Below are 26,932 nucleotides of genomic sequence, written 5' to 3' on the forward strand. Positions count from 1 at the left end.
TAGGCTTCTCATTATGGTGGCTTCTTTTGTTGGGGGGGCACAGGCCCTAGGGTGTGTGGGCCTCAGCCATTGTGGTTCCCAGGTTCTAGAGGGCAGACTTCAGTAGCCGTGGTGCCCAGGTTTAGTTGCCCCGAGGCACGTGGGATCTTCCTGGATCAGGGATTGAAGTCGTGTCTCCTGCATTGGCAGGCGGATTCTTTATCACCGAGCCACCAGGGAAGCCCACTCTAGATTTTGATGAATGTTGAATGTGTGGACCCTGGAATGACTAAATTAACAAATAGAGAGATGAGTGTAAACAAGAATGGCTCACTTGCAGACTAAAGGAACCTTGGAGAGGGTGGGATTCAAAGAGAAGGAAGAGCAGGAGAAGATCTGAAAGAGGAAATTGTATCTATTCTTACCAGAGCTCTTAGTCAGTCTATCCTGCGCTGAGGACGGAGACCGCAGAGGACAGCCTGGCAGCTTGGAGCTGCTGCCAGCCTGGAGCAAGGCCAGTCCAGTCAGAGCTGTGTGCGAATCTGGCAGCAAAGGAGGCTCAGGCAAGTTGCCCTAAGGAGGGAAGTGTGACGGGGCACTCAGGAGAGTTGGCAGGTTGGCACATAGGGGAGGGACATATCTCTCTTTAGAGAGAGCACTCTGGCTCCTGTGGGGAAGGTGACTTAAAAGGGAAGAAATTGGAGGAGGGAAGACCTTACTCCAAACACAGAGCCAATGGAAGTGAATTCCAGAAAGAATTTTTGGAGAGTCCCTTGCCAGGGCTTGGGGATCAACAACATGGGGGATGGTGAGGGAGACGGAGGTCTCCGTTATCAATTCTTAGGTCCCTCGGTGACAGAGTCTAAAGGAACAGATCTGTTATTCAGGAGGTGGGTGAGCGGGCAGAAGGTGAGGGGCAGTCATGAATAGAGTAGGGAGCTGTTGCTTTTGCTGGGTGTCTTGTCTGGTTAGCAACTCCAGTGTGGGGGACTTTTATGCTGTCCCTTGTCCTAGGAATATGCATTTGTTCTTTGAAGGATAAAGGCAGGGATCTGGTTAATTTGTCCAGAAGTTGCTGAGGAGACCAGAGTCACGATGGAAGGACATGATTTTCAGAAAATAGGGAAGGAAAAAGTCTGAGAAAGCAAAGCTGTTTAAAAACAACCCCCTGGTCATTTCTGTATCATTTAACCATCACCATCCTGTGTGCTACCTCGCTTGATCCTCATGCTGGAATGGAGAACTCATTAGAGCTGGGTCACTGCCATGCCAGGGTAACAGGGTTTCTAAGCTGGCATGGAAACCTGGGTGATCAGGGGTGTGAAGGCAGAGCACTTACTGGACACAGGACGAGGGCTGTGTCTTCTTCCGGAGAGTAGAGCATGGACCTGAATTATTTAGTTACTTTTCTTGGGTCAGTCCAGAGAGAAGGTAGGGGCACAAGGAGTCTCCTCCAATTTGAGAAGATTCCCCCAGGGAATCTAATCCCAGATCTCCTTTTGAGCCCCCGAAGCCTACGGTGAGGGAGCCGCTGCCCTTGCCAATCTTCTCTACTCCAGCCTCAAGGAGCCTTAGGACCCCAACTGAAGGAACAGGGTCTGACCCCATCCTTCACTGTGGAGTTGGGGAGACTGAGGCAGGAGGCAAAGGGGGGACCCTGCGAAGGGCTCTCTCCCTTCAGACTTTGGTGTCCTCCACAGCTGCCTCTGCAGGAAGGGAAAGACATGCCCTGGAAACTGACACCACTTCTGCTGTTTCTGGGTTGGATGACCTCTGTGTGCAGTGCCCGGACCCGGACAGACCTGCTCAATGTCTGCATGGATGCCAAGCACCACAAGGCAGAACCCGGCCCTGAGGACAAGCTACACAAGCAGGTGAGAATGGAGTGTGGCTCTGCGTTGGGAGGGGGCTTGTTCAGACAAGAGGAAGTCAGGGTGGTGGGGGAGGGGCTGAGGGGTCAAACCCTTCCACTACACACACACATCCTGAGTTACTATTGTGGGAGAAGAGGAAGGCAGGATGGGGGTGAAGTTGATGTGATTCTAGAGGTGGCCTGCTCAGAATAGGATCCCATGTTGGCAATAATGTGGAATAAACACTTATTGAGCACCTACCAGGTGTCATGTGTTTTCTGTGCCTGATTTCGTATTCCCAGAGGTCCTGCAACATGGGTAGATGATGTTCTCCTCCACTTGATACAAATGAGGAAACTGAGGCCCAAAGAAGCACATGGACACCCAGAGGATTTGGACAGGACTTGCCCCTGTGATGGGGTGGGGGTAGGATTGAGGTGGGCACTCCCAGGGGTTTAAAGGGTAGGAGACTTCAACATATATTACTGCATGCTGTAATGTAGTACACCTTTCCTCCTTTGCTCGAAAAACCACCTTCCAATGAGGCTTAATACAACCACCCTCTTTCAAACTTCAACAAACTTTCCATATTTCTATTCCCCAGTTATTTTATCCATATAATTTATCAGATCCTGATTTTTTTCTCTTTTAGCTTCTTACTGTCTCCCTTGACCAGAACATATATTTCTGCCTGTTTTGCTCTCTTCTGTATTCCCAGCATCTCGAATAGTAACTGGCATAAAATAAGTACTCAGTAATTATTTTTTAGGGAATAAATAAATTAATTTGTATGAAGTGTCAAGCACTGTATAAATGATAACTATTGTCTTCCCAAGACAGGGCTTCTCCCAGGCTCTCACTGCCCCCATCAGTCTTATAACTGTGTCTCCCCCAAGACAGGAGTTTCTGGAGGCTAAGGACAGAAGGGTCCTAATAGTGAGCATTCTTAGGACAACTTGCCTGAGACAGGAGAGCAAGAAAAGCCAAATGGGAAGAGGCTGGAGGTGGCAGAGTTTGTGGTCTGGAGGCAATTAGTCTCATGTCTTCCCCACCCAGTGCATCCCCTGGAAGAAGAATGCCTGCTGCTCTGCCAGAGTCAGTCAGGAGCTGCACAAGGACGCCTCCTCCTTGTATAACTTTACCTGGGACCACTGTGGCAAGATGGAACCCGCCTGCCAGCGCCACTTCATTCAGGACAACTGTTTGTATGAGTGCTCACCCAATCTGGGGCCCTGGATCCAGGAGGTACTGGGGTCTCCCTCCTTCCACCCCAGCAGGCTGCCCCCAACTCAGTCACAGCTGTTCCTACCAACATCCCTGGCTGACTGAGACTCCCTGCCCCTACCCTCTCCCCCAGGTGAACCAGAAGTGGCGCAAAGAACGGTTCGTGAACGTGCCCCTGTGCAAAGAGGACTGTCAGAGCTGGTGGGAAGACTGCCGCACCTCCTACACCTGCAAGAGCAACTGGCACAGGGGCTGGGACTGGACCTCAGGTGAGGGCTGGGGGGCGGGGAGATGGAGGTGTGGGGTGGAGAAAGGGGGTCTGAGGATTTGGGGTTGAGCAAGGATTCCTAGGGGTGGCCAGAGTTAAGCTTTGGGTCTAGGGACAGAATGTCCATGCCTACCCTCTCTCCCCCTGCAGGATATAATAAGTGTCCAAATGGGACCACTTGCCGCACATTTGAGGCCTACTTCCCCACACCTGCAGCCCTGTGTGAGGGCCTCTGGAGTCACGCCTACAAGCTCAGCAACTACAGCCGGGGCAGCGGCCGCTGCATCCAGATGTGGTTCGACCCTGCCCTAGGCAACCCCAACGAGGAGGTGGCAAGATTCTACGCCTTGGCCTTGACTGCTGAGGCCAGGCCCCAGGGGACTAGACCTCTTTTGCTCTGCCTGGCCCTGATGCTGTCACTCTGGCTCCATGACTGAGTCCAGCCTGTCCCCAGGTTTGATGACCAGGCTGGGCTCAGTTCAGCTCCCACAAATGAGGGAGCTGTCAGCACGCTTCCATTCATTATACATCCCTTTGTCATCCAGCTCCTGCTCCAGGGTGGGGCTTGGGGTTTCTCTGACAGCCAGTTCTAATAAATAGACTAACACATCTGAGTCTGATGAATTATTTTGGTTCTGAGTTTGTGTGTGGTAGAGGGCAGATTTGGAGAAGGCAATGGCAACCCACTCCAGTACTCTTGCCTGGAAAATCCCATGGACGGAGGAGCCTGGTAGGCTACAGTACATGGGATCGGAAAGAGTACAACACGACTGAGCTACTTCACTTTCACTTTTCACTTTCATGCATTGGAGAAGGAAATGGCAACCCACTCCAGTGTTCTTGCCTGGAGAATCCCAGGGATGGGGGAGCCTGGTGGGCTGCCGTCTATGGGGTCGCAGAGATTCGGACACGACCGAAGTGACTTAGCAGCAGCAACAGCAGAGGGCAGATTCCATAGTTTTTGGATTCCTTCAGATTAGAGAAAGAAGACATGAGCTTGAATACTAGTTCTGCTACTCACTATGTGAAAATGAATCAGTTGCTTGACTTTTCTTAAACCAGTTTCCTTCTCAATAAAATGAAGATAATAATCCTTCCTTCTCTCATAGTTGTGAAATGTTGCCTAGAAAGCATGTGTGCCCAGTGCCTGCACATCATTAGTCCTCAGGGATCCTGTGGCCCTTGTAGCCCCAAATGAGAGCCAGATCCAGGACTTCATTATTTATACTGGGTCCCAAAGGAAGGCCTTTTCCCCAGGCTCTGTGCTCCCTTCTGCTGATATGGGAAAACTGGGGATTGGAGTCCAGGGAAGGCTGGGTGTGTGTGTGTGTGTAAACAAATTCACCCATGATCCTGACTGAAGGGGCAGAGTTGGGGCTTGGCACCTCAGAGAAGGGGGCAGTCCGTGAGGTTCCTGCAGAGCAAACACTGCAGATTCTAGCCCTCCTTCAGCCCTGCTGAGTCCTGGAAGCATGGCTGGAAGAGGGGCGGAAACTCTTAGGGCTTCCCAGAGACGGGAACTACCCCGACACCTTTGTCCCCTCCAGGACTGGTAGGTATGCCTCTTCTGGACGACTGCTCTGTCCTTACACAGCCCCCAGGAACTGGGCCTCAGTTTATCTCAGGGTCTCCAGCTTCCTCTTGGAGGAAGCCTTTGTCTCCACATCCCAACCACAGTTATCCTCAGAGAGGCGCAGGTACCTGAAGGTACCTGAATGAGAATTCCAGGCCGGTGGTGTCATCAACTTGAAACTAGAAGCCTGCAGTGAAGACTCAGTCTAGGTCTCTCGCCTCCTCATAACAAGAGGTAACTGAAGGGGGAAGTTGGCCACAGATTAGAGGACGAGTAATTGGGTTATCGGAGAGGTCCTGAGACACTGTTTCGCGTGTGGGTGGGTCTCAGTCATTACGTTTATCTAGTCTGGAAGACCCTACAGACCCCTCTCCACGTCCCTGGTTTTGCTCCAGCTGGGTAAAGTCACTGTATATTTGAAACAGAGAAAGGAACTCGCTGAAACTGACCCAGACACAGATTCTATTCAGCAAAGTGAAAGTTCCCAGGTTAAAGGGGATCCTCTGACAGCGGCCTGAGTTGGCAGCAATGGGAACCAGGCTGGAGGCCTGTGCCTTTAAGGATCCAGGGGGCGGAGGGGCGGGGCAGGAAGCGGACTCCCTGGAGACGGCGCCACCGGCTAGGTCTTTTTTTGGGGAGGGGCGGGCCAGACCCTCCTAAGAGCTGCCGACCTTTCCGGGCGGCCCAGGGGCCTTACCTCTCCTAGTGGGAGGGGAAGAGGCCAGGGGACGACGGAGCGAACCCGGTCTAGGGAGCTCCTGGCTCCGCGTCCCGCCCACAAAGGCTCAAGTTTGTTGACTTGGAGGGAGTAGCTGGGGCGGGGGCGGGTGCTAATAATACCCGTTCGTTCCGCCGCCGCGCTTTACAGTTTACACAGCTGTCACCTTCGTTACTCCTTAATTAATAATAAAAATAGCCGCCTTTCGGGAGCGCCCACTGGATGCCGGGCCCCGTGCCGAGAGCTTTACAAGCACAGTCCCGTGGACTCTGCCCTCAAAACGTTATCCCCATTTTACAGAGCCGGAAGGCGAGGCTCGGAGAGGCGCCCGCGACCTGCCAGAGGTCAATCGGCCGGTCAGCAGCTCTGGGATCAAGGCGCTGGGCTCCGGCGAGGCGGGGCGCGCGGGTGCTACCCCCGGCTCCGCGGAGAGCCGCGAGGGCGGAGCGGCGGGCGGGGCGGAAGGCGAGGGGGGTGCGGCGGCCGAGGATGGCCATCTTAAGTGGCCGCTGAGAGTCCAGGGCCGCTTCCCCTGGGAAGGGGGCTTCGGAGCAGCCCAGGAGGTGGGAGTCTGAGTGCGGCAGCCGAGGCTCTAGGGAGAGGTCGGGAGCCCGGGGGCGCTGAGGGAACTTTCTTCTGTGTGGGCAAAGGGAGGCCTGCTCTCTTGACTGCTGAACCCCTCAAGGCCGGGGCCTGCGGGTATGGGGGATGGTGCCAGGGAACTTGGCCGAGAGGGGGAAGGGCTCTGCCTGGGCTGAGAGGGGCTGCCAGGGACGGTGCTTGGGGATTCGAGGACACTGGAGCTCTTCTGGGGGGTTGTGAGGGATTTACCCCCCCCCACGGGATTTGGACCCAGTAGAGTTTGGGGGTTCATGTCTAAGAGGGGGCTATTTCAAGGGAGTTGAGGGTGATGGGGAGAGGGGACGGCAGGAGGTTCATCATGGGATCCTTTGCAGATTTTGGTAACTCGAGCCTACGAGTCTGTAGGGAGTCCGAATGGAAAGGATTTGAGGGTGGGATCCAACGTTTATGGGAGTTGGGGGGTCGTATAATTGCCAGTGTAGAAGGAAGGGGTCGGGATCCCGAAGTGTCGGGCGCAGGATGGGGGGGCTTGGGCTTCGATGCGGGGGTTAAGAGCTGGATCTCCTCTGGTGATGGCGGGGCAGGATCATGTGGGGTTTGAGAGGCCCCGGGATTTGGGGGGTCCTGGGTCCTGCGGGATGCAGAGGGCAACTTCCCCATGGGGAGGAGGAGGGGGGCAGGGGCGGGCCGGGCTTCGGGCCGAGCGGTGGGGGTGGGGGCCGGCCGCCCGGCACGGCGCTCCGCGCCTGCCCCTCCCCCGCCGCCTCTGAACAAACTTTTCTTTCTCTTCAAGTTGAGGCCGGCGCTGCTGGCGGCGTCGGCTGCGCGGCAAACCCGGCGGCAAGCGCGGCGGAGCGCGGAGCTCCGATCTCCGGGTCGGCTTCTCCGGCGGATCCTTAGCCCCGGGCCTCTGGCCCGGTCACAGCCTCAGCCCCGAGCGTCCCGGGGCGGATGGCGCGGGGCGGTGGGCGCGGGCGGCGCTGAGCCCTGCGCGGGCCATGGCCTCCGCGTGCGGGGCGCCGGGCCCGGGGGGCGCCGGGACGGGGGCCGCTTTGGGCAGCCCGGCCCCCGCCTGGTACCACCGCGACCTGAGCCGCGCCGCCGCCGAGGAGCTGCTGGCCCGGGCAGGCCGCGATGGCAGCTTCCTGGTCCGAGACAGCGAGAGCGTGGCGGGAGCCTTTGCTCTCTGCGTCCTGTGAGTGGGGCCGGGGCTCCGAGCGGGCGGGGGCACGGCCCGGGCTTCCTTGAGTGTTGTGGGGGTAGGGCCTGGGACGGTGGGACGCCAGCGCCCCCCAGAGTGAGGACCTTGGCTTTCTGCCGGACTAAGAAGGATGCAGGGAGCACTTCCTTCCTGCTGTGTGTCTGGGGGCAGAGTATGTGGGGTCCTGCTGCCTAGGGTGGCTGTAATTGGGGAAAATGCAAGGAGTCTCTGGTAGACCGGATCAGGCATCCTCCAGGCAGGCATGAGGAGGGTATCTGACTAGGAGCCGGGGCCAGAGGAACTGATGGCCTGTGTCGAGGGATGCCCAGCAGCTTCCTTAGGGGGACTTTCTGAATCCCAGGACTGAGACTGGGGCCTGCCTGGATACGCATGACTGGGTCTGGGGGCAGGGTAGGGTGCAGGAGAAGGGGAGGGGAGGCTGTATGGGGCCATGTCATTATTTCATGAATCAGTGAGTGAGTGTGTGTGCTCTAACTCTGGGATGTGGCTGCCCTAGGCCTGAGCTGTGGCTGCTGAGTGTGGGGCTAGACTTAGCAGCTCTCCGAGTGGGCCTGGTTTTGTGCTTCTACCCATCAGCCATGTGTGGCAGTGATGGGTGGGTTTGCACTTTTGGTTTTGGAATCTTCCTGAGTTGCAGGCCCCCCCCCGCCCCCCAGATTAGCCACTGGGTGGGCTCCTGTAGGCCTCTGGAGTGGGAGGTAGTGAGTGGGAAGCTGTGACGCTGCTTTATTTAGCTCTAGTTATGTTGCTCAGCCCGGTGAGCCCTCCCAAGCCCCTATCCTTGTGTCTCTTCCCCTTGTTCTTCTCACATCTTTGGGGGTACACTGGCCTAGGCCAGGGGTTTTCAGTTGGGGTTGATTTTACCCCTTGGGACAGTTGGCAGAGATATTTTTGATTGTCACAACTGGGATCATGCTACCTGCTTCTAGTGTGCAAAAGCCAGGGATGCTGTTGGACAGCACACAGCACCGTCCCTCACAACAGAAGAATGTGGTCCATGATGTTAGTGGTGCTGAGGTTGAGAAACCCTGGCCTAGGCAGTGGACCTGAAGAGGAAGGGGCTTATGTCCCTTAAGTTTCAGCTTATGTCCCACATCTGAGGCCCAAGAGGGGAGACTGACGAGGGACAGCCTGGGCAGATGAATATCTTAAGAGTCCTGCATACCAGCCCCCTGTGAGGCATACCCCCTAATTAGGGAGGGGAGGGAGGCAGGTGCTAGGTCAGCTGTTGAGTGGGAGGGGGACAGCTGGGCCTGTGTCTGGACGAGGAACATTATTGTCCCAGGAGGGAAAAATTCTGGCTCCATTGCCAGGGAGGGGCTGGGTGGGGCGGGGGTCTGTCTGTGTGTGGGGGCTTCAGCTTTGCCAGCTGACTCTGGTTACTCCATGCATCTCAGGAACCTAGAGGTAGGTGATCAGAAACATACTTGCTTACCTGTACGTGACACCTATGTGTACAGGGGAAACAAAGACACACTCCTGCCCCTGTAGTCACAGGCAATCCAACAAGCAGGCCAGGATACAGGTCCTGACTCCAAATGCTAGCTTGGCCTCTTCCTTTGTGGCCTTAGGCAGATCTCTTTTCTTCTTTGAGCCTCAGTTTCCTTTTCTGGAGAATGGGGATGATAATATCTTCCTTAAAGTGTGAGGATCAAATGAGATCATGTCTGTAGGACATTGAGTACCTGGCTTGTCCCAGAGACAGGACGCAGTTAATGGGATGCTATTATTGTTATAAACACAGACCCACAGTCCACAAACCAACACACCCAGTCACACACAGATACCCACACAGTTTGTGCCCAGTGGTCAGGAGAGTCCCCAAAAGGAGAGTTTACCTGAGAGGAGAGGGTGGCCCTGTGCCAGGGTATAGGGTCTCCTCAAGTAGGCGTTTGATCCTCTCTAGTGCCAATACCCACCTCCTGCCCAACACACCGTCCAGGTGACTTTTGGGCAAGCCTGCCTGGAGGCGTGGCTGTAGAGGGATCCTCCGCCCCCACCGAGTGCAGGCTGTACCATTCAGGCTAGGCTCAGCTGTCACCTGCTCAGCTGTTGCTGCCATCTGTCAGCACCCCTCGTGCCCCTCCTCAGCTTGGGGCTCCTAGAGGCCCAGGTCCCCCATAGGGGGCCCCCATGTGTTCTCCCAATTTCCTGTTGTCTGAGGAAAGGGAAGGAAAACCCTAGGGTGGTATCCCTACATCCCCTCAGCGAGACTGCTCCAGACACACCTGACTCCAGCAGAACCATACAACCAGTGTAAACACAGGCAGCAGACACACGTGTGATAGCACATCACCCATGTACGCAGACGAGTTGCCTAGGCTTCTGAGGACTCTTACTCTGGCGGGGGGCCCAGACTAGTACCGCAGCCCAGAGGGTCTGTTTAGACAGCTGCAGAAGCCACAAAAGAGCTGCCTGTTGCTTCCCCGGCCTTGCAGTGGGTGTGGAGCATATGTAGGTCTGGGGTGGGGTCCAGTCATTCCTGCTTTGCTTAGCACCAGCAGGATAGAGTGGACAGGCCCCATCATTAACCCTGTGCAGCCTGGGTGAACAGTTTCAGGGAAACCTAGCCAAGGGGCCCTGGGGGCTGAGCCCGCTGGTTGGCAGGAGGAAGGGATGGCTTGGGACTTAGATGTCACCTGGGGGAGACAGATTTGGACCCCCTGCTTTGCCGTCAGGTATCAGAAGCATGTGCACACGTACCGAATTCTGCCTGACGGAGAAGATTTCCTGGCTGTGCAGGTAGGAGCTTGGGCCCTGACCCTGTGCTTGACTCTAGCCTGAGGCTGGGGACCTGGTGACTGAGCCTTCTCCCACTCTCGCCGGCCTGCAGACATCGCAGGGCGTGCCGGTGCGACGCTTCCAGACCCTGGGGGAGCTCATCAGCCTTTATGCCCAGCCCAACCAGGGCCTGGTGTGTGCCCTGCTGCTGCCCGTGGAGCGGGAGCGAGAGCCGGACCCGCCGGACGACCGTGATGCCTCAGGTGCTGCCTGGGTGCCATGTACCTTCCCCGCCCCTCACCGGACATCCCCTATGACTTCCCACCCCATCTTCTCAACCTGCATCCTCCGAAGCCCCCTGACACTCTTCCTGGTGCCTGGGCCGTTTATTCCCTTCCATGGACGTCCCTGACAGCCATGGTACCCACCCCCCACTTCACGGAGAGCAGGAGGCTCATACCGCTGCCTCCTGTTCCCTGTCCACAGATGGGGAGGACGAGAAGCCCCCACTGCCCCCGCGCTCTGGCTCTACCAGCATTTCTGCCCCCCTGGGGCCCAGCAGCCCCCCACCAGCCCCTGAGACCCCCACAACTCCAGCTGCTGAGAGGTGAGACCCCCCAACCCTTCTGAGGAGGCAGTCCTTGTCTTCTCTGAGAACCTCAACAAAGGTGGGAAGACCTTTAAGGCACCCCCTCCCCGACCCCCAGGAGGCAGACACCCTGGTCTGTGGCACTCTCATTGCCACTTGTACCATCTCCTCTAGGGATGGGGCGAGGGTGCTAGGACAGAGTCAGCGGGGCCTCTACTGACCTCTTAATCCCTCCCCCAAGTGCTCCCAATGGGCTGAGCACTGTCTCGCATGAGTACCTGAAAGGTAGCTACGGGCTGGACCTGGAGGCCGTGCGGGGCGGAGCCAGCAACCTGCCACACCTCACCCGCACCCTCGCCACCTCATGCCGGAGGCTGCACAGGTACCTGGGGCACCCAACGCCATGCGCTACACCTTTCCCTCGTACCTGTCCTCTCCCGCTCCCTTGTTACACAGATGCCCTGACCTTTGACCTCTGGCTCAGTACAGAGAGCCTGCTGTTGCCCCCTGACTTTTCCTCACTTGAACCCTTGTATCCTCATGGTGGCAGCTGAAACTCCTGCACACTCAGCCCATTTTCCCTGTACCTGGGTCAGAGTGGGGAGTTCTGACCTAGTGTCTCCATAGTGAGGTGGACAAGGTCCTGTCAGGTCTGGAGATCCTGTCCAAGGTGTTTGACCAGCAGAGCTCACCCATGGTGACCCGCCTTTTGCAGCAGCAGGTGGGACTGTGGAGAAACCTCTGGGCAGTGGGTTTGTGTTCTGGGACTGGGCAGGGGGCCTCCTGCTAGGTGGTCTCATGGACAAACCTCATTCGTTCTCCCTGCAGAACCCACCACAGACCGGGGAGCAGGAATTAGAGAGCCTGGTGCTGAAGCTGTCAGTGCTAAAGGACTTCCTGTCCGGCATCCAGAAGAAGGTGCCCTGACTCCTGACCTCTCACCCCCTCACCTGGCCACTTGCCTGTCCTTATCTGAACCCTGAATCTATAGTTCAGCACTGACACCAACATCAGCGGTGCCCCTCCCTGCCCTGCCCTCAGCAGGACTCCTGACCTGGCCCTGCCCTTGCCCCCTCCAGGCCCTGAAGGCCCTACAGGACATGAGTTCCACAGCTCCCCCAGCCCCACTGCAGCCATCCACACGTAAGGCCAAGACCATCCCCGTGCAGGCCTTTGAGGTACATAGCGGGGTGTGGGGGGACATTCCAGGGCAGAGAGTGGGTGGAGGTGAAGAGGGTGTTACCTGCTCCCCAGGTCTTTTCAGCAGCACCCCTACTTCCTGGCCTGCAGGTGAAGCTGGATGTGACCCTGGGTGACCTGACCAAGATCGGGAAGTCACAGAAGTTCACGCTGAGTGTGGACGTGGAGGGTGGGCGGCTGGTGCTGCTGCGGAGACAGCGGGACTCACAGGAGGACTGGACAACCTTCACGCATGACCGCAGTGAGCCAGGGCCCAGCCCAGGGTGGGCAGCAGGGTGGGCCCCCTGGGTCTGTGGGCACGGGCTGGTGTGACCCATTCTCCATCCCCTAGTCCGCCAGCTTATAAAGTCCCAGCGGGTCCAGAACAAGCTGGGCGTCGTGTTTGAGAAGGAGAAGGACCGGACACAGCGCAAGGACTTCATCTTCGTCAGCGCCCGGGTGAGCAGCGCATGGGCCTGGCCACCGGGGGCTGCAGGGATCCCTGCCAGATGGGAGGAAAGAGATGTCATCCCCCATGGGGCAGGCGGTTATGATGGGGTGGAGAGTATGTGTGCTGAGACTGGGTGGCCTGAGGGTGGGCTGATAATCATTCATTGAACATTTAGTGAGCACTTGCTGTATGCTTGAGAAGTGGGTGTGTGGTGGTTAGCCAAAGGTGTGTCCCTGTCTTTGAGGGACAGGCCACCTAGCAGGGTAGGCCCATGGAAGGGGGTTTCCTGGCTGCCCACCTGTGCCTGACTGACCGCTGTCCCCCGCAGAAGCGTGAGGCCTTCTGCCAGCTCCTGCAGCTCATGAAGAACAAGCACTCCAAGCAGGATGAGCCCGACATGATCTCCATCTTCATAGGCACCTGGAATATGGGTCAGGCCCGCAGAGGGACTAGGGTGGGAGAGAGGAAGGGCCCCAGGCAGGGGCCTGACTGCCCCGTCCCCTCCACCTCCAGGAAGTGTGCCGCCTCCGAAAAATGTGACATCTTGGTTCACATCGAAGGGTCTGGGGAAGACCCTGGATGAGGTCACGGTTACCATACCCCATGACATCTATGTTTTTGGGACCCAGGAGAACTCAGTGGGCGACCGCGAGTGGCTGGACCTGCTCCGCGGGGGCCTCAAGGAGCTCACGGATTTGGATTACCGCCCGGTGAGGGGATGTTGTCTTGTCCAGCCCCTCTCCCCACACACTGGCTGGCTCCCCACAGCTTCCCTCTGGGCCCTGGGTATATCCTTTAGGAAGTCTACCCGTAGTCCTTTATGCTGTGAGAAGGCCACTCTTTCTGGTCCCCAGGAAAAGGTGTGGCAGGCCTTCTTACCTTGTGATTTCCAGAACCGTCTATAGTGTGGGCTGGGCAGGGTGAGGGTGAGGGAGATGGGGACAGTGGCCCAGCCTGGAGCAGGGGTGACCCTGCACCCTCTCCCCAGATTGCCATGCAGTCACTGTGGAACATCAAGGTGGCTGTGCTGGTCAAACCAGAGCACGAAAACCGCATCAGCCATGTCAGTACATCCAGTGTGAAGACCGGCATTGCCAACACCCTGGGTGAGGAAAGAGGGTGGGGTCCCTCTGTCCACTCCTGCTTCCTTTCCAGCCAGGGTCCAGTCTTCTCTTATCTATAGAACTCTTTGAACTTTGCAAATCATGTTCATATTCTAAATCTCTTCCAGCCCCACCAGGAGGCATGGGTTATCTCCATTTCATAGATGATAAAACTTGAGCCCAGAGTGGTCAAGTGACCTGTCCAAGGTTGTACAGGCTAGTATGTGATAGAGCCCGGCACCAGCATAGTGCCCAGGCCTCCCTGTTTGCAGTCCAGTGCTGCCTCAGGATAGATTGTGCTCAGAATCTGCAAAGCCTTGCCCCTTTACCACCGGGGTCCCTGTGATCTCCAGGTTCTCTGCTCTCACATGCAGACAGACTCAGACCATCCAGCTGGGGCTGCAGGTGCCCGGTGTGGACCTCAGAGAAGGCGTGGTTGTGTGTGCAGGGAACTGCCTGCCTTATGGCACGTGGGGGAGTCGGGAGGGTCTTTCACTGCTGCTTCAGTGGGTGGGGGTAAAGTTGGGAGCCCACTGAGGATGACCCAGGCATTCTCTTGTTGCCCTGACAGGAAACAAGGGGGCCGTGGGTGTCTCCTTCATGTTCAATGGTACCTCATTTGGCTTTGTGAATTGTCACCTCACCTCGGGAAATGAGAAGACTGCCCGGTGAGGGGGTGCCTCCCCAGTCATCTCTTTAGCCTTATCCTCTATTCCCCTGAGACCTATTCCCTCTCCCGTATTCTAGTCCACAACCCTCCTACATCCCTGTCCCCCAAGGCCTCCTTCCTTATCTCAACTCAGGACCCCTCTGTCTGTCCCTGATTTTGACTTTGTCCCCAGTTCCTCCCTCTGTCCCCAGGGACCCTGATCCCTGCCCTGTCCCCAACTCCAGCCCGAGACTTCTTATCTCCATGTCTGTCCCTGACATCTGACCCTTGAGCTCCCCCTACCCCCACCATAGGCGGAACCAGAACTACCTGGACATCCTGCGGCTACTCACGCTGGGCGATCGGCAGCTCAGTGCCTTTGACATATCTCTGCGGTTCACTCACCTTTTCTGGTTCGGGGACCTCAACTACCGCCTAGACATGGATATACAGGTGTGAGCAGGACCCGGTGGGTGGCAGGTAGGGAGGCTGGGCTGGGGCCCAGGTGGGCGCTCACCTCTGGCTTAAGAGGGCAAGGCCCCAGCTTTTATGTCCTCTATCCCCTTAGGAGATCCTGAACTACATCAGTAGGAAGGAGTTTGAGCCCCTGCTCAGGGTGGACCAGCTCAACTTGGAGCGGGAAAAGCACAAGGTCTTCCTTCGATTCAGTGAGTGTGGGCGCAGTAGCAGTGGTCCCTGAGGGCCAGGGTCCTTGTGGTATCCCCAGGTCTTCAGGGCCCTGACCTATCCATCCCTGCCTTTCCTAGGTGAGGAGGAGATCTCCTTCCCACCCACTTACCGCTATGAGCGGGGTTCCCGGGACACGTATGCCTGGCACAAGCAGAAGCCAACTGGGGTGAGTGAGAAGAATGTGTTAGGCCCAGGAAGACCCCCCAGGACTGTGGTGAATCAAGAGTGTGTGTGGGGGTCAAGCCTCTGCACTTACCTTTCCAGCCTCTATGGCCCCTTGAGGCCTCGGGGGTGATCCTGGGTGTTGGAGGTGGATGTCAGACCCATTGTGGTAGGGGCATGGGCCTCAGCTGAGCAACCCCCAGCTGACCCCTGACCACGCTGCCATCCCCTGCCCCAGGTCCGGACCAACGTGCCTTCATGGTGTGACCGGATTCTCTGGAAATCCTATCCCGAGACCCACATCATCTGCAATTCTTATGGTCAGAGCCTCCTGGACAGGGTGATGGGCGATCCTGGGTGGTCCCTGACCTGACTCTGCCTTGGCTTTGGGAATCGAGAGCAGAGTATAAGGAGCTTTCCCCTGAGTCCCCATTCCGACTCCCCTCCCCCAGGTTGCACGGATGACATCGTCACCAGCGACCATTCCCCCGTGTTTGGGACGTTTGAGGTTGGAGTTACCTCTCAGTTCATCTCCAAGAAAGGTGGCTATTCTGGCTGTGCTGTGGGTGCGGCATCCATCTGGGTGGGTGCAGGTGCTAGCCTGGGGGGTGTGCATCGCTTTGAATATATCTGAGTGTGTGTGTGGGTGGGTGTGTAGGGGCGGGCACATACATGCATGTGCAGGAATGTGTCTGAATATGTGATGTGTAAAGGTGTCTGTGTTCCTGAGTCATCGTGGGAGGTATATGCCCGTGAGCAGGTGTGTGTGTATGAAGGTAATCATGTACATGTTTCTGCCTGCCTGGGGCTCCTTGTGTACCCATGTGCCTAGTGGCATGATGGATTGTTGGCGGGCATATCCTGCAGGCACTCTGGTTCCCGGCCCCTTCTCAGATGGTCTCTCATTCTTGGGTTGTCTGTCTGTCCCAGTCCCAGGTCCAGGCTTTGGGGTCTCCCTGGGCTGCCTGGGATGGAGGAGACCCCTCCTGGCCTTCCCTCCTGCTCTGCTAGGACTCCAGATTTCCTGCCCCAGTGCTCAGTCTCTGTCCTGTTCCTTCTGCCACCCTCTCAGCCCTCCTGTCTGCGTTCCTTCCTTTGCTCCTCAGGGCTCTCAAAGACCTCAGACCAGGCCTACATCGAGTTTGAGAGCATTGAGGCCATTGTGAAGACGGCCAGCCGCACCAAGTTCTTCATCGAGTTCTACTCTACCTGTCTGGAGGGTCTGAGGCGGGGCCCAGGGCTGGGTGTGGGCCATGGGGGATGGGAGGCCTGAGGTGCCCAGAGTGGGCAGCCCCCTAGTTAGGGGGAGGGGAAGCTGAGAGGTGACACTCAGTTGGATGTCCTCTACCCCCACCAGAGTATAAGAAGAGCTTTGAAAATGATGCCCAGAGCAGTGACAACATCAACTTCCTCAAGGTGCAGTGGTCCTCACGCCAGCTGCCCACGGTGAGGGCACAGAGGGAAGTGCAGCCAAGCGCCACCTGGAGCCTGCCTGGGAGGGTGGGAAGAGCCCACGGCATGGGCTTGTGTGTGGAGTGGGCACGAGTGAGAACGAAGGCATGTGCTTTATTTGCGGGGGGAGGGGGGGTTGGAGACCAGGTTGCAGTTCATTCATTCGTTCCATAAATACTTCTCAGGGCTTCACTAAACGTCAGATGCTGTGTTGGCCGTTGTTGATGCAGAAAATTAATTAGTCACAGGGCTCTTGAGTGCTCTGAAAGGCCCATGGGAATCTTTCCTTCAGGTGGACGGGAGTGAGCATGCACAAGCTTGAGGGTGGGATGATCCACAGTCACGGCAGGAAGTGGGGTGTGGGGGTACTTTATTCCTCACTGGGCCTCTCTGCTCCCAGCTTAACCCCATTCTGGCTGACATCGAGTACCTGCAAGATCAGCACCTCCTGCTCACAGTCAAGTCCATGGATGGCTACGAATCCTATGGTGAGGGTGGAGGGAGGCCGAGGGTCACAGGAAGCCGGGCAGGGCCCTGGGAACACTTGGCAATTTGCTGGTCTGCTCCATCTGCCCTTCAGGGGAGTGTGTGGTGGCGCTCAAGTCAATGATTGGCAGCACAGCCCAGCAGTTCCTGACCTTCCTGTCCCACCGCGGCGAGGAGACAGGCAACATCCGTGGCTCCATGAAGGTGCGGGTGCCCACAGAGCGCCTGGGCACCCGTGAGCGACTCTATGGTGGGGGCTCCATTGGGAGGGGTGTGGGGCATACAATGGGGTGGTGCGGGCAGGTCTAGGAGAGGAGGACCAGGGCTGCGGGGCGGGCATTGGAATCCCTGGAACATTTGGCAGTTGTACAGCCAGGTCTGGGTGGTGGGCCTGCCTTGGGGAGTAGCTGGGAAGGGGCTAGCTAGCCCGTGGGTGTCTGTGAAGTGCAGGACCCCAGGTCCCTTCTAAGTCTCCTTTCCCTTCCTCTCCCAGAGTGGATCAGCATTGATAAGGATGAGGCAGGAGCAAAGAGCAAAGCCCCCTCTGTGTCCCGAGGCAGCCAGGATCCCCGGTGAGATGGGGCTCTGTGGGGTCACATGAAGGGGTGCCTGGGGACTGTGGCCAGCCCCTGCTTCATCTCCTTCCGCTGTGCTCCCTGACAGGTCAGGGAGCCGCAAGCCAGCCTCCACAGAGGCCTCCTGCCCACTGTCCAAGTTATTTGAAGAACCAGAGAAGCCACCACCAACTGGGAGGCCCCCAGCCCCACCCCGAGCTGCTCCCCGAGAGGAGCCCTTGACTCCCAGGTGAGAGAAGGAAACTGTCATTCCCATCCTTTATCCATCTTGATCCATCACTGTGCGTGGCTCTCGGGGTTGGCCTGGGGATCATCTACTGCTTGGATCTCTGTGGGGCCTTATGCCCGTGGCCACTGGCCAGCCAGGCCTCCTGAAGGTGTGGCTCTCTGAGTCAAAGGGAGCACAGTCAGCCTCTCCTCTCACTTCTGTCTTAAAAAATAGACTTAGAAATGGTTTCTGCAACAGCTCCCTTAGACACTTAACTTGAGCCTTCTGTTTGGAGAAGGCCTGTGTCTGAGCACAGATTTCCCTGGGGTGTTCTATAGAACACTGTCCTACAAGATGCCCCACTGGAAACCGGTCTGTTGTCAAATGAGTTTGGGAAATGGTTGTTGCTAGATTCTTTTCTTAGATATTCCCAGTGCACAATAGTATCAGCAAAAGCTCTGAGCTTGTGGACAGGAAGGAAATCCTTTTTCAGCTGTGTTGAATATAGTTTCCCAAACTTAATGGGCCAGGAAACTTTTCCATGCAATAACTATTAATATCCTGGGGAACTACAGTTGACCCTTGAACATGGCAGCGGTTAGGGGTGTATAACTCATAGTCATCCCTCTGGATCCCCAGTTCCTGTGTATCTGAGGTTCCACATGGATGCAACAGATGTGGCTTATGTATCGTGCAGTACCACCGTAGTGAAAAAAAAATCTGCAGAGTTGGACCCGTGTAGTTCAAGCCCATGTTGTTTAAGGGTCAAGGTCAAGTATAGTGCTCTTCGGATCATACTTTGGGAAAGTGAGGCTTGCTTTTTAATTATATCCAGTTGTCATTTGAACATAAATAAAAACTCCTGGTGCATTTTCAGTCATCTTCAGCTTTTATCCGTCGCCTTGGTTTTATCTTCAGCCTTGAGTAAAACTAACTTGAATCCTTGAGTAAGATTCCTCAGTAGACTGGCCTCAGATGCCTCCAGGGCTTTCCACATCTGGCTGGTCATTCTCATTGAAGGCTTTTATTGCCCTGCCTTCTGGCCTCTGTTTTCACCCATTTTATAGCTTTTACAGTTTCAAAATAAAAAAAGGTCGGAGACTGAGGCAAGGAAGATTGGGGGTTACCAGTTGTCTCCCCAGTTTTGGAGGTGAGGACACACAGGGGCAGAGAGGGAAAGTGACATGCCCACGGTCACGTGCAAGTCTAGGGGTGGGGGCTTGCATCTCCTGACACCCCACGCAGTGCTCCTCCCACTGCACCCACGGCCCTTCTCCCCTTGATTCTGGGCCCTGATTTTATTCTGCTCTCAAACCCAGGTTGAAGCCAGAGGGGGCTCCAGAGCCGGAAGGGGTGGTGGCCCCCCCACCAAAGAACAGCTTCAATAACCCTGCCTACTACGTCCTTGAAGGGGTGCCACACCAGCTGCTGCCCCCGGAGCCACCCTCACCTGCCAGGGCTCCTGTCCCACCTGCCACCAAGAACAAAGTGGCCATCACAGTGCCTGCCCCACAGCTTGGGCGCCACCGGCCTCCTCGTGCAGGAGAGGGGAGCTCATCAGATGAGGACTCTGGGGGCACACTGCCCCCTCCAGACTTTCCACCACCACCACTGCCGGATTCAGCCATCTTCCTGCCCCCTAGTCTGGATCCTCTGCCAGGGCCAGTGATCCGGGGCCGCAGTGGGGGTGAGGCTCGTGGCCCACCACCTCCCAAGGCCCATCCAAGACCCCCACTCCCACCAGGCCCCTCGCCCACCAGCACTTTCCTGGGGGAGGTAGCCAGTGGGGATGATCGCTCCTGCTCAGTGCTACAGATGGCCAAGACACTGAGTGAGGTGGACTATGCTCCTGCTGGGCCTGGCCGCTCCATGCTCCTGCCAGGCCCCCTGGAGCTACAGCCACCCCGGGGGCTGCCCTCGGACTACGGCCGGCCTCTCAGCTTCCCTCCACCTCGCATCCGAGAGAGCATCCAGGAGGACCTGGCAGAAGAGGTGTGTGTGCCAGGGCTGGCTGTGCGCCTGCAGTGTGCGCATGCCCAGTGATGGGGCATCCTTTCACTTCACCATTCGGCACTCATGGTGTCCCCTCTGCCCTGAGCTGGGCACTGGGGAGCTGAAGGTCGCAGGAGTCAGCCCCTTGCTCTGCCTCTCTCCCCACCCCAGAGCACGGGGCAGAATATGGCAGTCTGCAGGTCCTTCTGTGTGTGCAGGTCCCTTCAGTGCTCCCTCTAACCTGCTCTATTCCCTCAGGCTCCGTGCCCGCAGGTCGGGCGGGCTGGCGGGCTGGGTGAGGCAGGCATGGGAGCCTGGCTGAGGGCCATCGGCTTGGAACGCTATGAGGAGGGACTGGTGCACAATGGCTGGGACGACCTGGAGTTTCTCAGGTGGGGGCGGGGCTGGAAGTGGATGGGGTGGGGCTGGCCTTGGGGGCGGAGCTAGGGGCTCTCTGGACCACCTGGCCCTTCTCCCAGCATCTCTTACTCTTACAGCGACATCACTGAAGAAGACCTGGAGGAAGCTGGGGTGCAGGACCCGGCTCACAAGCGCCTCCTTCTGGACACCCTGCAGCTCAGCAAGTGACCGCGGTGGCATTTTGAAGCTGCGAACTGAGCGCCAAACCCACCCTTGAAGGCCCAGCCAGAGCCCTGGAGTTGAAGTTATAAGGGGTCTATTTATTGGGGACCTGTGTTCCCCAGTGCCCAATCATTTGCCTAATCATTGTCCTAATTAGGACATCTACCCCTCACCTTTTAGAGCCAGGGCTGCGGGGGTCAGTTGCCATGGTTACCGAGGACCTCGGTTATTCTGGTGCTGTCCTCCCTTTCTGGGCCACTCCTCCAGCCCCAGGGGGGGCCATGGGGTCCATATGGGTACGTCTTGGGTCCCCACTTTCACCGTTGTTCCTGCTGCCCTCCACCCAGCCTGAACCACTGGTGGAGGAGCTCAGCTGGGGCCTCTCCCAACCCCCGCTCAGGGGTGTCCGTCCGTCCGGAAATGAAGGAATAGCCCGAGAACCGGGCTGGGGTTTATTTAAGCTTTTCTGTATGGGTTTAGGGAGGGCGGGCACTTTAATGTTATTGGGGCTGGTTTGGGTGGGGGCAAAGAATCTTGGCCACAAAGCGCCAGTCTGCTTAGTTTTGTCTCCTGGTCTGTACCACCTGCGCTGCAGCTGTGTGGCAGCTGGGGGTTCCCTGCTGGTCATAAGGGGAACTGGGCTCTTGCAGGCAGCCTATCCCCTTCATGGGTACCGAAGGGTTCCAGTGTGATGTCAATAAATTAAGTTTTATTTGGATTGAGCAAAACTCACCTCAATAAATTACAAGTTTTTCAAAGAAAAGAACAGCAACAACAACAAAAAAGACTGGAAGCCCCTCTGTCCCGACGCCCTGGCAGCTCTACTCATCTCAGGGCCTCCCGGCTGAGGATGGGTGGGAAGGAGTGAGGGACAAAACGGCGGTGGGACCCTCTGCGCCGCTCATTAATGATGACCAGCGTTTGTACGGGTGGGGTCAGTGTGGGTGGGCCCAAGGGCTGGGGCAGCAGGCTGGTCACCAAGCTGAGGGGAGACCCAGCCAGCTGCAGAGGCAGGGGAGGAAGCCGGGCTGTTCCCATTTGAGGATTCACCTTTGGGCACTGTTGGGGCAGGCATTGTTTGATCCCCTTTTCAAAGAGAGCCAGGCTAGAAGCGGGGGCTCTGAGCTCTCCTGGAGGGCATCCCAGTGAAAAGTACCGCCCCACGGTGGGGGTGGGTGAAGAGCGAGCAGCCCTGGCTTGGTCTCCGAAGCTGGGGAGGGCACACGGAGGGGTCAGACACGGTGGGAGTGGGGCCATCAGGCAGACCTGGGATGGGGAGGGGCTGTCAGGCCCTGGTGGGGCAGGGGTAGGCAGGACCGGAGCCTCTGGAAGCCAGCGGCTAGAAGAGATTGGTCTTCAGGGCGGGGCCGGGCTTCCGGTGGAAGGAGGACAGAACCCCCGAGAAGGGCCCGGGCCCCGGTTCCGCCGGCTGCCAGGCCTTAAGCAGCTCCGCCGCGCCCGCGCCTGGCCCGCCGCCCCCACCGCCCGCCACGCCGGCCCACAACGGGCCCTTGAGCTGCTGTGGCCCCGGCCCAGGTCCCGGCCCGGAGCCCAGGGCGGCGGGCAGCGGGCTGGGACTCAGGCGCGGGCTGGCCAGGCCAGGCGCAGGCGGCGGCGGCAGCGACGCGGTGCTGTCGGGCGTGGGGCTGCACGTGGACTCCTTGGAGTCGTCGTCCTCGGACGAGCAGCGCGCCTCACCCTTTTTGGCTCCCGCCGCGCCCGCCGCACCCTTGGCGCTGGCCGCACGTTCCTGTTTGCGGAACTTGGCCCGGCGGTTCTGGAACCAGACCTGCGGGCACAGGGACCGGTCAGCCCGGGGCCGCCAGGCGCCAGTGAGACCTCCGTCCGGAAGGGGACGGGTCCCGATTACTACCAACCAGTCTCCCGAGTCTTGGCCCCTCGGCCCTCCACCACTGCTCGTTGCCCTCCTCATCTCTCGCCACACTCCCCTGCTCCACTGGCCCCTTCCCCGGGGTCCTCGGCGTCTTCCCCTTGGGATCTGCCCACCCGCGGACCCCGCCGCCTCCCGGTGTTCTCTCTTGGACCGGACTCGGTCTTCGCTCTCCTCGTCTCCCAAAGCCTTTGCCCCAGTTCCTCCCTACAAGAAGCCCGGGGCTGTGGAGAGCGGGTTAGGGCACTTGGGAAACCTTTTGTTCAGGGTCTTCAGTAAATGCACTCCAGCTGAACATCTGTACTCAGATTTATAAGATCGACAAAAGTCTGTTCCGACCCAGCTCCTGCGCCTACCCTGAACCCCGGGCGTTCCAGGCTCAGAGGTTTCACAGCTGCAGAGCTGAAGAGGGGGCCTGGAGGCGCTGACAGGCTTTCCCCTGTTCGGCCTCGTTTGGCCCCGAGGCCACCTGGAGTTGACCCTCTGCCCATTCGTCCCCCATCCTGGCTTCACAAGCATCACTCTGCCGTGCTCAGCCTTACCCGAGAGACTGAGGGGAAATCGTGACGCTGAATAGCTCCGTTCTTCCGAAGGCCTCAGGCCCCGTCTGCCCGCCGCCTGCCTCCCGGGGGCTGCCGGTGCTCTCCTGCCCTGTCACCGCCAGCCTGCGCCCTGGCCCCTGGCCCTAGCTCTCTGCCAGCAGGCTGCACCCGCCGGCTACCCGAGTGAGGCCCCTCTGTCCCGCGGACCCCCAGGTGTCAGACACTAACTTCCCGCCCCGCTCGCTAAGGCTCCCTGCACACATCCGCGAAAACACACCTGCACGCGAGCCTCCGTGAGGTCGATCTTGAGGGCCAGCTCCTCGCGCGTGTAAATGTCGGGGTAGTGAGTCTCGGCGAAGACGCGTTCCAGCTCCTTCAGCTGCGCGCTGGTGAACGTGGTGCGGATGCGCCGCTGCTTGCGCTTCTCGTGCAGGCCCGACGGCTCCGGGAAGAACTTGTAGGGCACTACAGATGTGTGTGGGAGGGGGGAATCAACAGGGTGGGGAAGTGAGGATACGAGCCCAGCCCGCTGTGTTCTGCGCCTGAGGGATCGCTTAGGGTCCCCTGCCCCTGACCTGGCCCCTGGGCTTGGCCCTCTCAATCTCTAGATCGCTTCTCTACCACTGGATAGAGCCGGCAGGGATGAAGGAGGACAGGGCGCGGGGAGACCTGGGACCCAAAAACTGCAGCGAGGGAACCAAAATCTGATCCTCTGGTCAAGACTCTTGACCTGTCGTTGCCCTCCGCAGTGTTCCTTCCACCTCTCACCAGTCTGCCCACCCCTGCGACCCTCAGCGTGTCTCTCCCTCAGTCGACCTGACTTCTGATCCTGTTCTATCCTTCCTAGCCTGGGCTGTCTGTGAGGTCTCACCAACATCCTTTCTCTCCAATAACCAGTCTCATGGACTGCAGCTGGGTGACTGAGCCTCTCCTGCCTAGGTCTACCTTCAGCCCTGCCACGGCCTCTCTGACATTTAAAAATCTGGCCATCTTCACCCTGCATCCTCCTTCTCCCCAGGCCTCATTTCCGCAGCCCCATTTCACATCCCATTCTCCTCCAGGTGTCCCCCTCTCCTCTTCCTCAGCCCTCTCCATCCTCATCGATCGGCAACTTTCCCCTTCTGGACCATTCTTCTCTTTGTGCCCATTGTGAAGGGTTATTTCTCCCCTCCCAGCTTCCTTCATCTCCTCTTTGCCCTTCTTCTTCCTCCCAGGCACCTCTGTCTACCAAATCCTCCAAAAGCCAGCCCCAAGCCGACCCGTCACCCTTTCTGTCCAGTCTCCCATCTACCCCTTCCCCTTCCCATTGCTCCACAGACAGCATTTCTGACACCACCTCCCCATTCTTGTCTCCAGCCCCTGTTTAGGTCTCCCCTTTCTCCAGAGACCTCCATTACCCTTATCTTTGTCATATCTCCCTAGTTCTCTATCTCCCCTAATCCTGTCTCCAACACCCCATGCCTAAACCCATCTTCCTCATCTGTTTTCAGTCTTCCCCGGTCCCCATCTCCCATAATTCCTGTCCACATCATCTGGTATTTATTTCATCTCCCCAACCCTGGGTCCCCATTTCTCCCAGGGACTCCGATCTTTCCATCTCTGCTCAATCTTTGTGTATTTGTCCCATCTTCCTCATCTCAGACTTCCATCTTTCTGGGGCCCATCTCCCCATTTTCTGTTTCTGTCTCCACAGTCCCCATGTGCATATGACCCCGAGTACCCAATCTCCCTATCCCTGTTCCAGTTTGACTCCAGTTTCTCCCTGGTTCTCATTTCTCCAAGCTCGGGTCTCTCTCACTATCCCTCCCCATCACACAGGTCCCAATCTTCTACTTGAGTCCCGTGGTCCCAGGAAGGAAGGAAATGAGATTGGGTGGGGCAACTTGGACTGTAACTGGAGAGATGAGGGTGGTTAAGAGCCTTCATGAGGTTGAAGGTTCAGTTAGAGACTTGGATGAAGAAGGCTTGGGCATCTCATGGGGCTGCTTCTGGGTTCTGCCGTACTCTAGCTGGGGAAATCTCCAGGGGAATGGGGAAATGAAAGTGGCTTAATGACCTTAGCATCCTTTTCTTCTGGCCACAGAATGGGTTGCAGTGGTGCAAGAGGGTTTGGGCACAGGTAGGATGGGTTGGAAACCAGGCAGTAGGGGCTTTATGGTGCTGGAGCTCTAGGAATGCTCCCAGCTGGGCAGTTCATCTGCCGCCCGGGCCCATGCTGGGGCCGGGCATGAAGTGGGGTGGTGATGATAAGGATGGGCGGTCTGATTGGCCTGAGCCGGGAGCAATCTTCCAAGGATACAGGGTATGGAGAGGTTTGCTGGTCAATTGTTGCATGTGGGCAAGGGAGGGCCTGGTGAAGAGTCTGGGGCCAGACCGGGGATCTATTTATTTCCTTGACCTGAAGAGCACAGGACAGGGATACAGCAGCAAGAAAGAGGAACAGGAAGGATGAGAGGGTGGGGCTCAACTCTGCCTAGGGAACCTCGTCTTACTCGGGAGGCTGTAGGTCCCGCGGGAAGTTGGAGGATCTGGCTAGGGCAGAGACTGTGGCGGCTGTGGGGGACCGTCGCAACCACTTGCCCAGTGAGCAGGGGCCGGGGGTGCCGTAGGATTTGCAGGAAGGGTTGGACCAGGGCTGGGCTCACCTGCCGAGTAGGGCGCAGGCTGATGGTCCCGTAGAGCGCCAAGCGCGCAGTTGGAGGAGCCGAGCGCGGGGCAGGGAGGCCCAGCCGCGGGGAAGGCGGGTCGCAGGGGACTGTACTGGAAGCCGCCGGGCTGGCTGCAGGCGCCGAAGTCGCCGTAGGCGGACGCCTCCATGGCCGCCACGCACGAGTCGTACGAATTGAGGTAGGAGTAGTCCATCGGCCCGGGGGGCGGGGGCGGGGGCCGGGCCTGGCCGGGTCGGAGTCTGGGTCCCAGGCCGGGTTGGGGTCAAGATGGGGTTTGGAGCGCCAGGCGCTGAGGACCCGAGGCCAGTTCTGAGCGCCCGCGAGACCGCCCGCCCCGTCGCGGCCGCGCTCCGCTTTGGTGCAACGCAAGTGCAGCCCAGCCCGGCCCGCGCGCCTTTTAACGCGCAGGACCCCGCGGAGGGGGCGGGGCGGGGCGAGCTCGTCGGGGCGGGGCCTGGACGGCCAAGACCCCGCCCCCAGTCTCCCAGACCCCCCCACCCAAAGGGTCGCCGCAGCCTTCTTAGGGCTCGGGAGATGCAGGGCAGGCTGCCCGGGGCCCCATCCCTAGAGTCCCCATCCCGCCCCAGTCCGGACCAGACCTTCAGTCTACGCATCGTGCCAGGCCGTAGGGTCCCGACCCCTCTCCCTGGCCTCCCCACCTGCGGCCCCGCAGAAGGGAGGGGAAACAGGCCTGGAGGCGCTCGTGTGAAGAAGTTAATTCAATTCGTCCAGTTAACCGAGTTATTCTGATTCAGTCCCTCGGCCCCGCCCCCATCGAGGTCCTATCCCGGAGGGGACCACGGAGGCGGCTCAGGAGGGCGAATGGCGACAAGAACGAGAAAGGGATGGGACCTGGGATGGGGACAGAGGATGTGGATGAAGAGAGGAGACAGAGTCGGAGACGGGGAGAGAAAAGGACAGAAACAGCGATGGGGAAAGATGGAGAAAGGATAAGAGATAAGGGTTCACAGATGAGGATGGGGCATGGAGGAGAGAGCTAGACTGCGGGGGAGGGGGGGGCGGGAGAAGCAGAAGGGAGACAGGAACAGAGGAGGCGACCAAGGTGAAACGTGTACAAGAGGAAGGTGAGGATGGAGGTGGGGACAAGGCAGGGAGACAGAGGAGACAAAGATAACGGAGAGACAGAGGGGATGGAGAAAGCGAGAGCGGCAGGCGTGGAGACAGAAGCCACATGGACGAGGCACCGGATTGTAGTCGGAAACAAGGATTGCAATGGAGATCAAGAGAGAGATGAGACAAAACAGGGCCTTGATAGTGGGACAGACACACAGAGGGTGAGTCTTAGTGAAACAAGGCCAGGGACTGACACAGCGGAGGAACAGAAGCTAAGGGGCGGAGAGAAAGAGCCTTTGGAGAGCTGAGACCCACCAGCTGGAGCGCCTGGCAGGCGGAAGGATTGCTGTGAAGGCGCCACCTGAAGCTACTGAGGGGGAGGGCTGCCTCTATCCTGACTTGTCCTGAAGGCCACGAAGCCCTGCCCTGCTCCTTCAAGGCCCAGCCTGCCTCTCCCCTCCCCCAGGTTCCATAGCTCAGTCCCTCCCCCCATTGCTG

At 58.1% G+C, this 26,932-nt stretch overlaps 3 protein-coding genes across 9 annotated transcripts; 2 read left to right on the forward strand and 1 right to left on the reverse strand.

Moving 5' to 3' along the window:
• Positions 1 to 395: 395 nt before the first annotated feature.
• LOC129554630 (folate receptor beta-like) lies at positions 396 to 3,933 on the forward strand. 2 transcript variants are annotated; one of them, XM_088843166.1, is made up of 5 exons: positions 396 to 542; positions 1,680 to 1,853; positions 2,889 to 3,077; positions 3,190 to 3,325; positions 3,475 to 3,933. In XM_088843166.1, the coding sequence occupies exons 2-5, from the start codon at positions 1,704 to 1,706 to the stop codon at positions 3,759 to 3,761; spliced, it is 762 nt and encodes a 253-aa protein (XP_088699292.1). In that variant the 5' UTR covers positions 396 to 542; positions 1,680 to 1,703; the 3' UTR covers positions 3,762 to 3,933. The 2 variants fall into 2 exon arrangements, with proteins under 2 accessions (XP_088699292.1, XP_055279566.1); XM_055423591.2 differs by lacking the exon at positions 396 to 542 and adding an exon at positions 1,174 to 1,253.
• A 1,703-nt stretch (positions 3,934 to 5,636) lies between these two features.
• Positions 5,637 to 20,974, forward strand: INPPL1 (inositol polyphosphate phosphatase like 1). Of its 4 annotated transcripts, none has more exons than XM_055423596.2 (29): positions 5,637 to 5,971; positions 6,991 to 7,392; positions 10,098 to 10,161; positions 10,253 to 10,403; positions 10,627 to 10,747; positions 10,971 to 11,111; positions 11,357 to 11,450; positions 11,558 to 11,647; positions 11,809 to 11,907; positions 12,020 to 12,170; positions 12,261 to 12,367; positions 12,688 to 12,790; positions 12,873 to 13,069; positions 13,348 to 13,465; positions 14,034 to 14,130; positions 14,426 to 14,564; positions 14,680 to 14,779; positions 14,879 to 14,967; positions 15,202 to 15,283; positions 15,416 to 15,505; positions 16,070 to 16,183; positions 16,321 to 16,409; positions 16,816 to 16,903; positions 16,996 to 17,151; positions 17,395 to 17,473; positions 17,565 to 17,705; positions 19,004 to 19,676; positions 19,935 to 20,068; positions 20,174 to 20,974. In XM_055423596.2, the coding sequence occupies exons 2-29, from the start codon at positions 7,196 to 7,198 to the stop codon at positions 20,262 to 20,264; spliced, it is 3,795 nt and encodes a 1,264-aa protein (XP_055279571.1). In that variant the 5' UTR covers positions 5,637 to 5,971; positions 6,991 to 7,195; the 3' UTR covers positions 20,265 to 20,974. The 4 variants fall into 4 exon arrangements, with proteins under 4 accessions (XP_055279571.1, XP_055279569.1, XP_055279570.1 ...); XM_055423594.2 differs by lacking the exon at positions 5,637 to 5,971 and adding an exon at positions 6,025 to 6,178; XM_055423595.2 differs by lacking the exon at positions 5,637 to 5,971 and adding an exon at positions 6,195 to 6,314.
• Positions 20,975 to 21,097: 123 nt separating this feature from the next.
• PHOX2A (paired like homeobox 2A) lies at positions 21,098 to 25,703 on the reverse strand. 3 transcript variants are annotated; one of them, XM_055422674.2, is made up of 3 exons: positions 25,337 to 25,703; positions 22,969 to 23,156; positions 21,098 to 22,047 (listed from the first exon to the last, which is right to left on the reverse strand). In XM_055422674.2, exons 1-3 carry the CDS (start codon positions 25,551 to 25,553, stop codon positions 21,598 to 21,600), a joined length of 855 nt encoding a protein of 284 aa, XP_055278649.1. In that variant the 5' UTR covers positions 25,554 to 25,703; the 3' UTR covers positions 21,098 to 21,597. The 3 variants fall into 3 exon arrangements, with proteins under 3 accessions (XP_055278649.1, XP_088699620.1, XP_088699621.1); XM_088843494.1 differs by having other exon boundaries at positions 21,098 to 22,097; positions 22,965 to 23,156; XM_088843495.1 differs by having other exon boundaries at positions 21,098 to 22,064; positions 22,962 to 23,156.
• Between the last annotated feature and the right edge of the window lie 1,229 nt (positions 25,704 to 26,932).

This window comes from Moschus berezovskii, chromosome 14 (assembly GCF_049115385.1).
Source record: "Moschus berezovskii isolate FMDL1 chromosome 14, NW_MosBer_1.0, whole genome shotgun sequence".
Classification (NCBI taxonomy): domain Eukaryota; kingdom Metazoa; phylum Chordata; class Mammalia; order Artiodactyla; family Moschidae; genus Moschus; species Moschus berezovskii.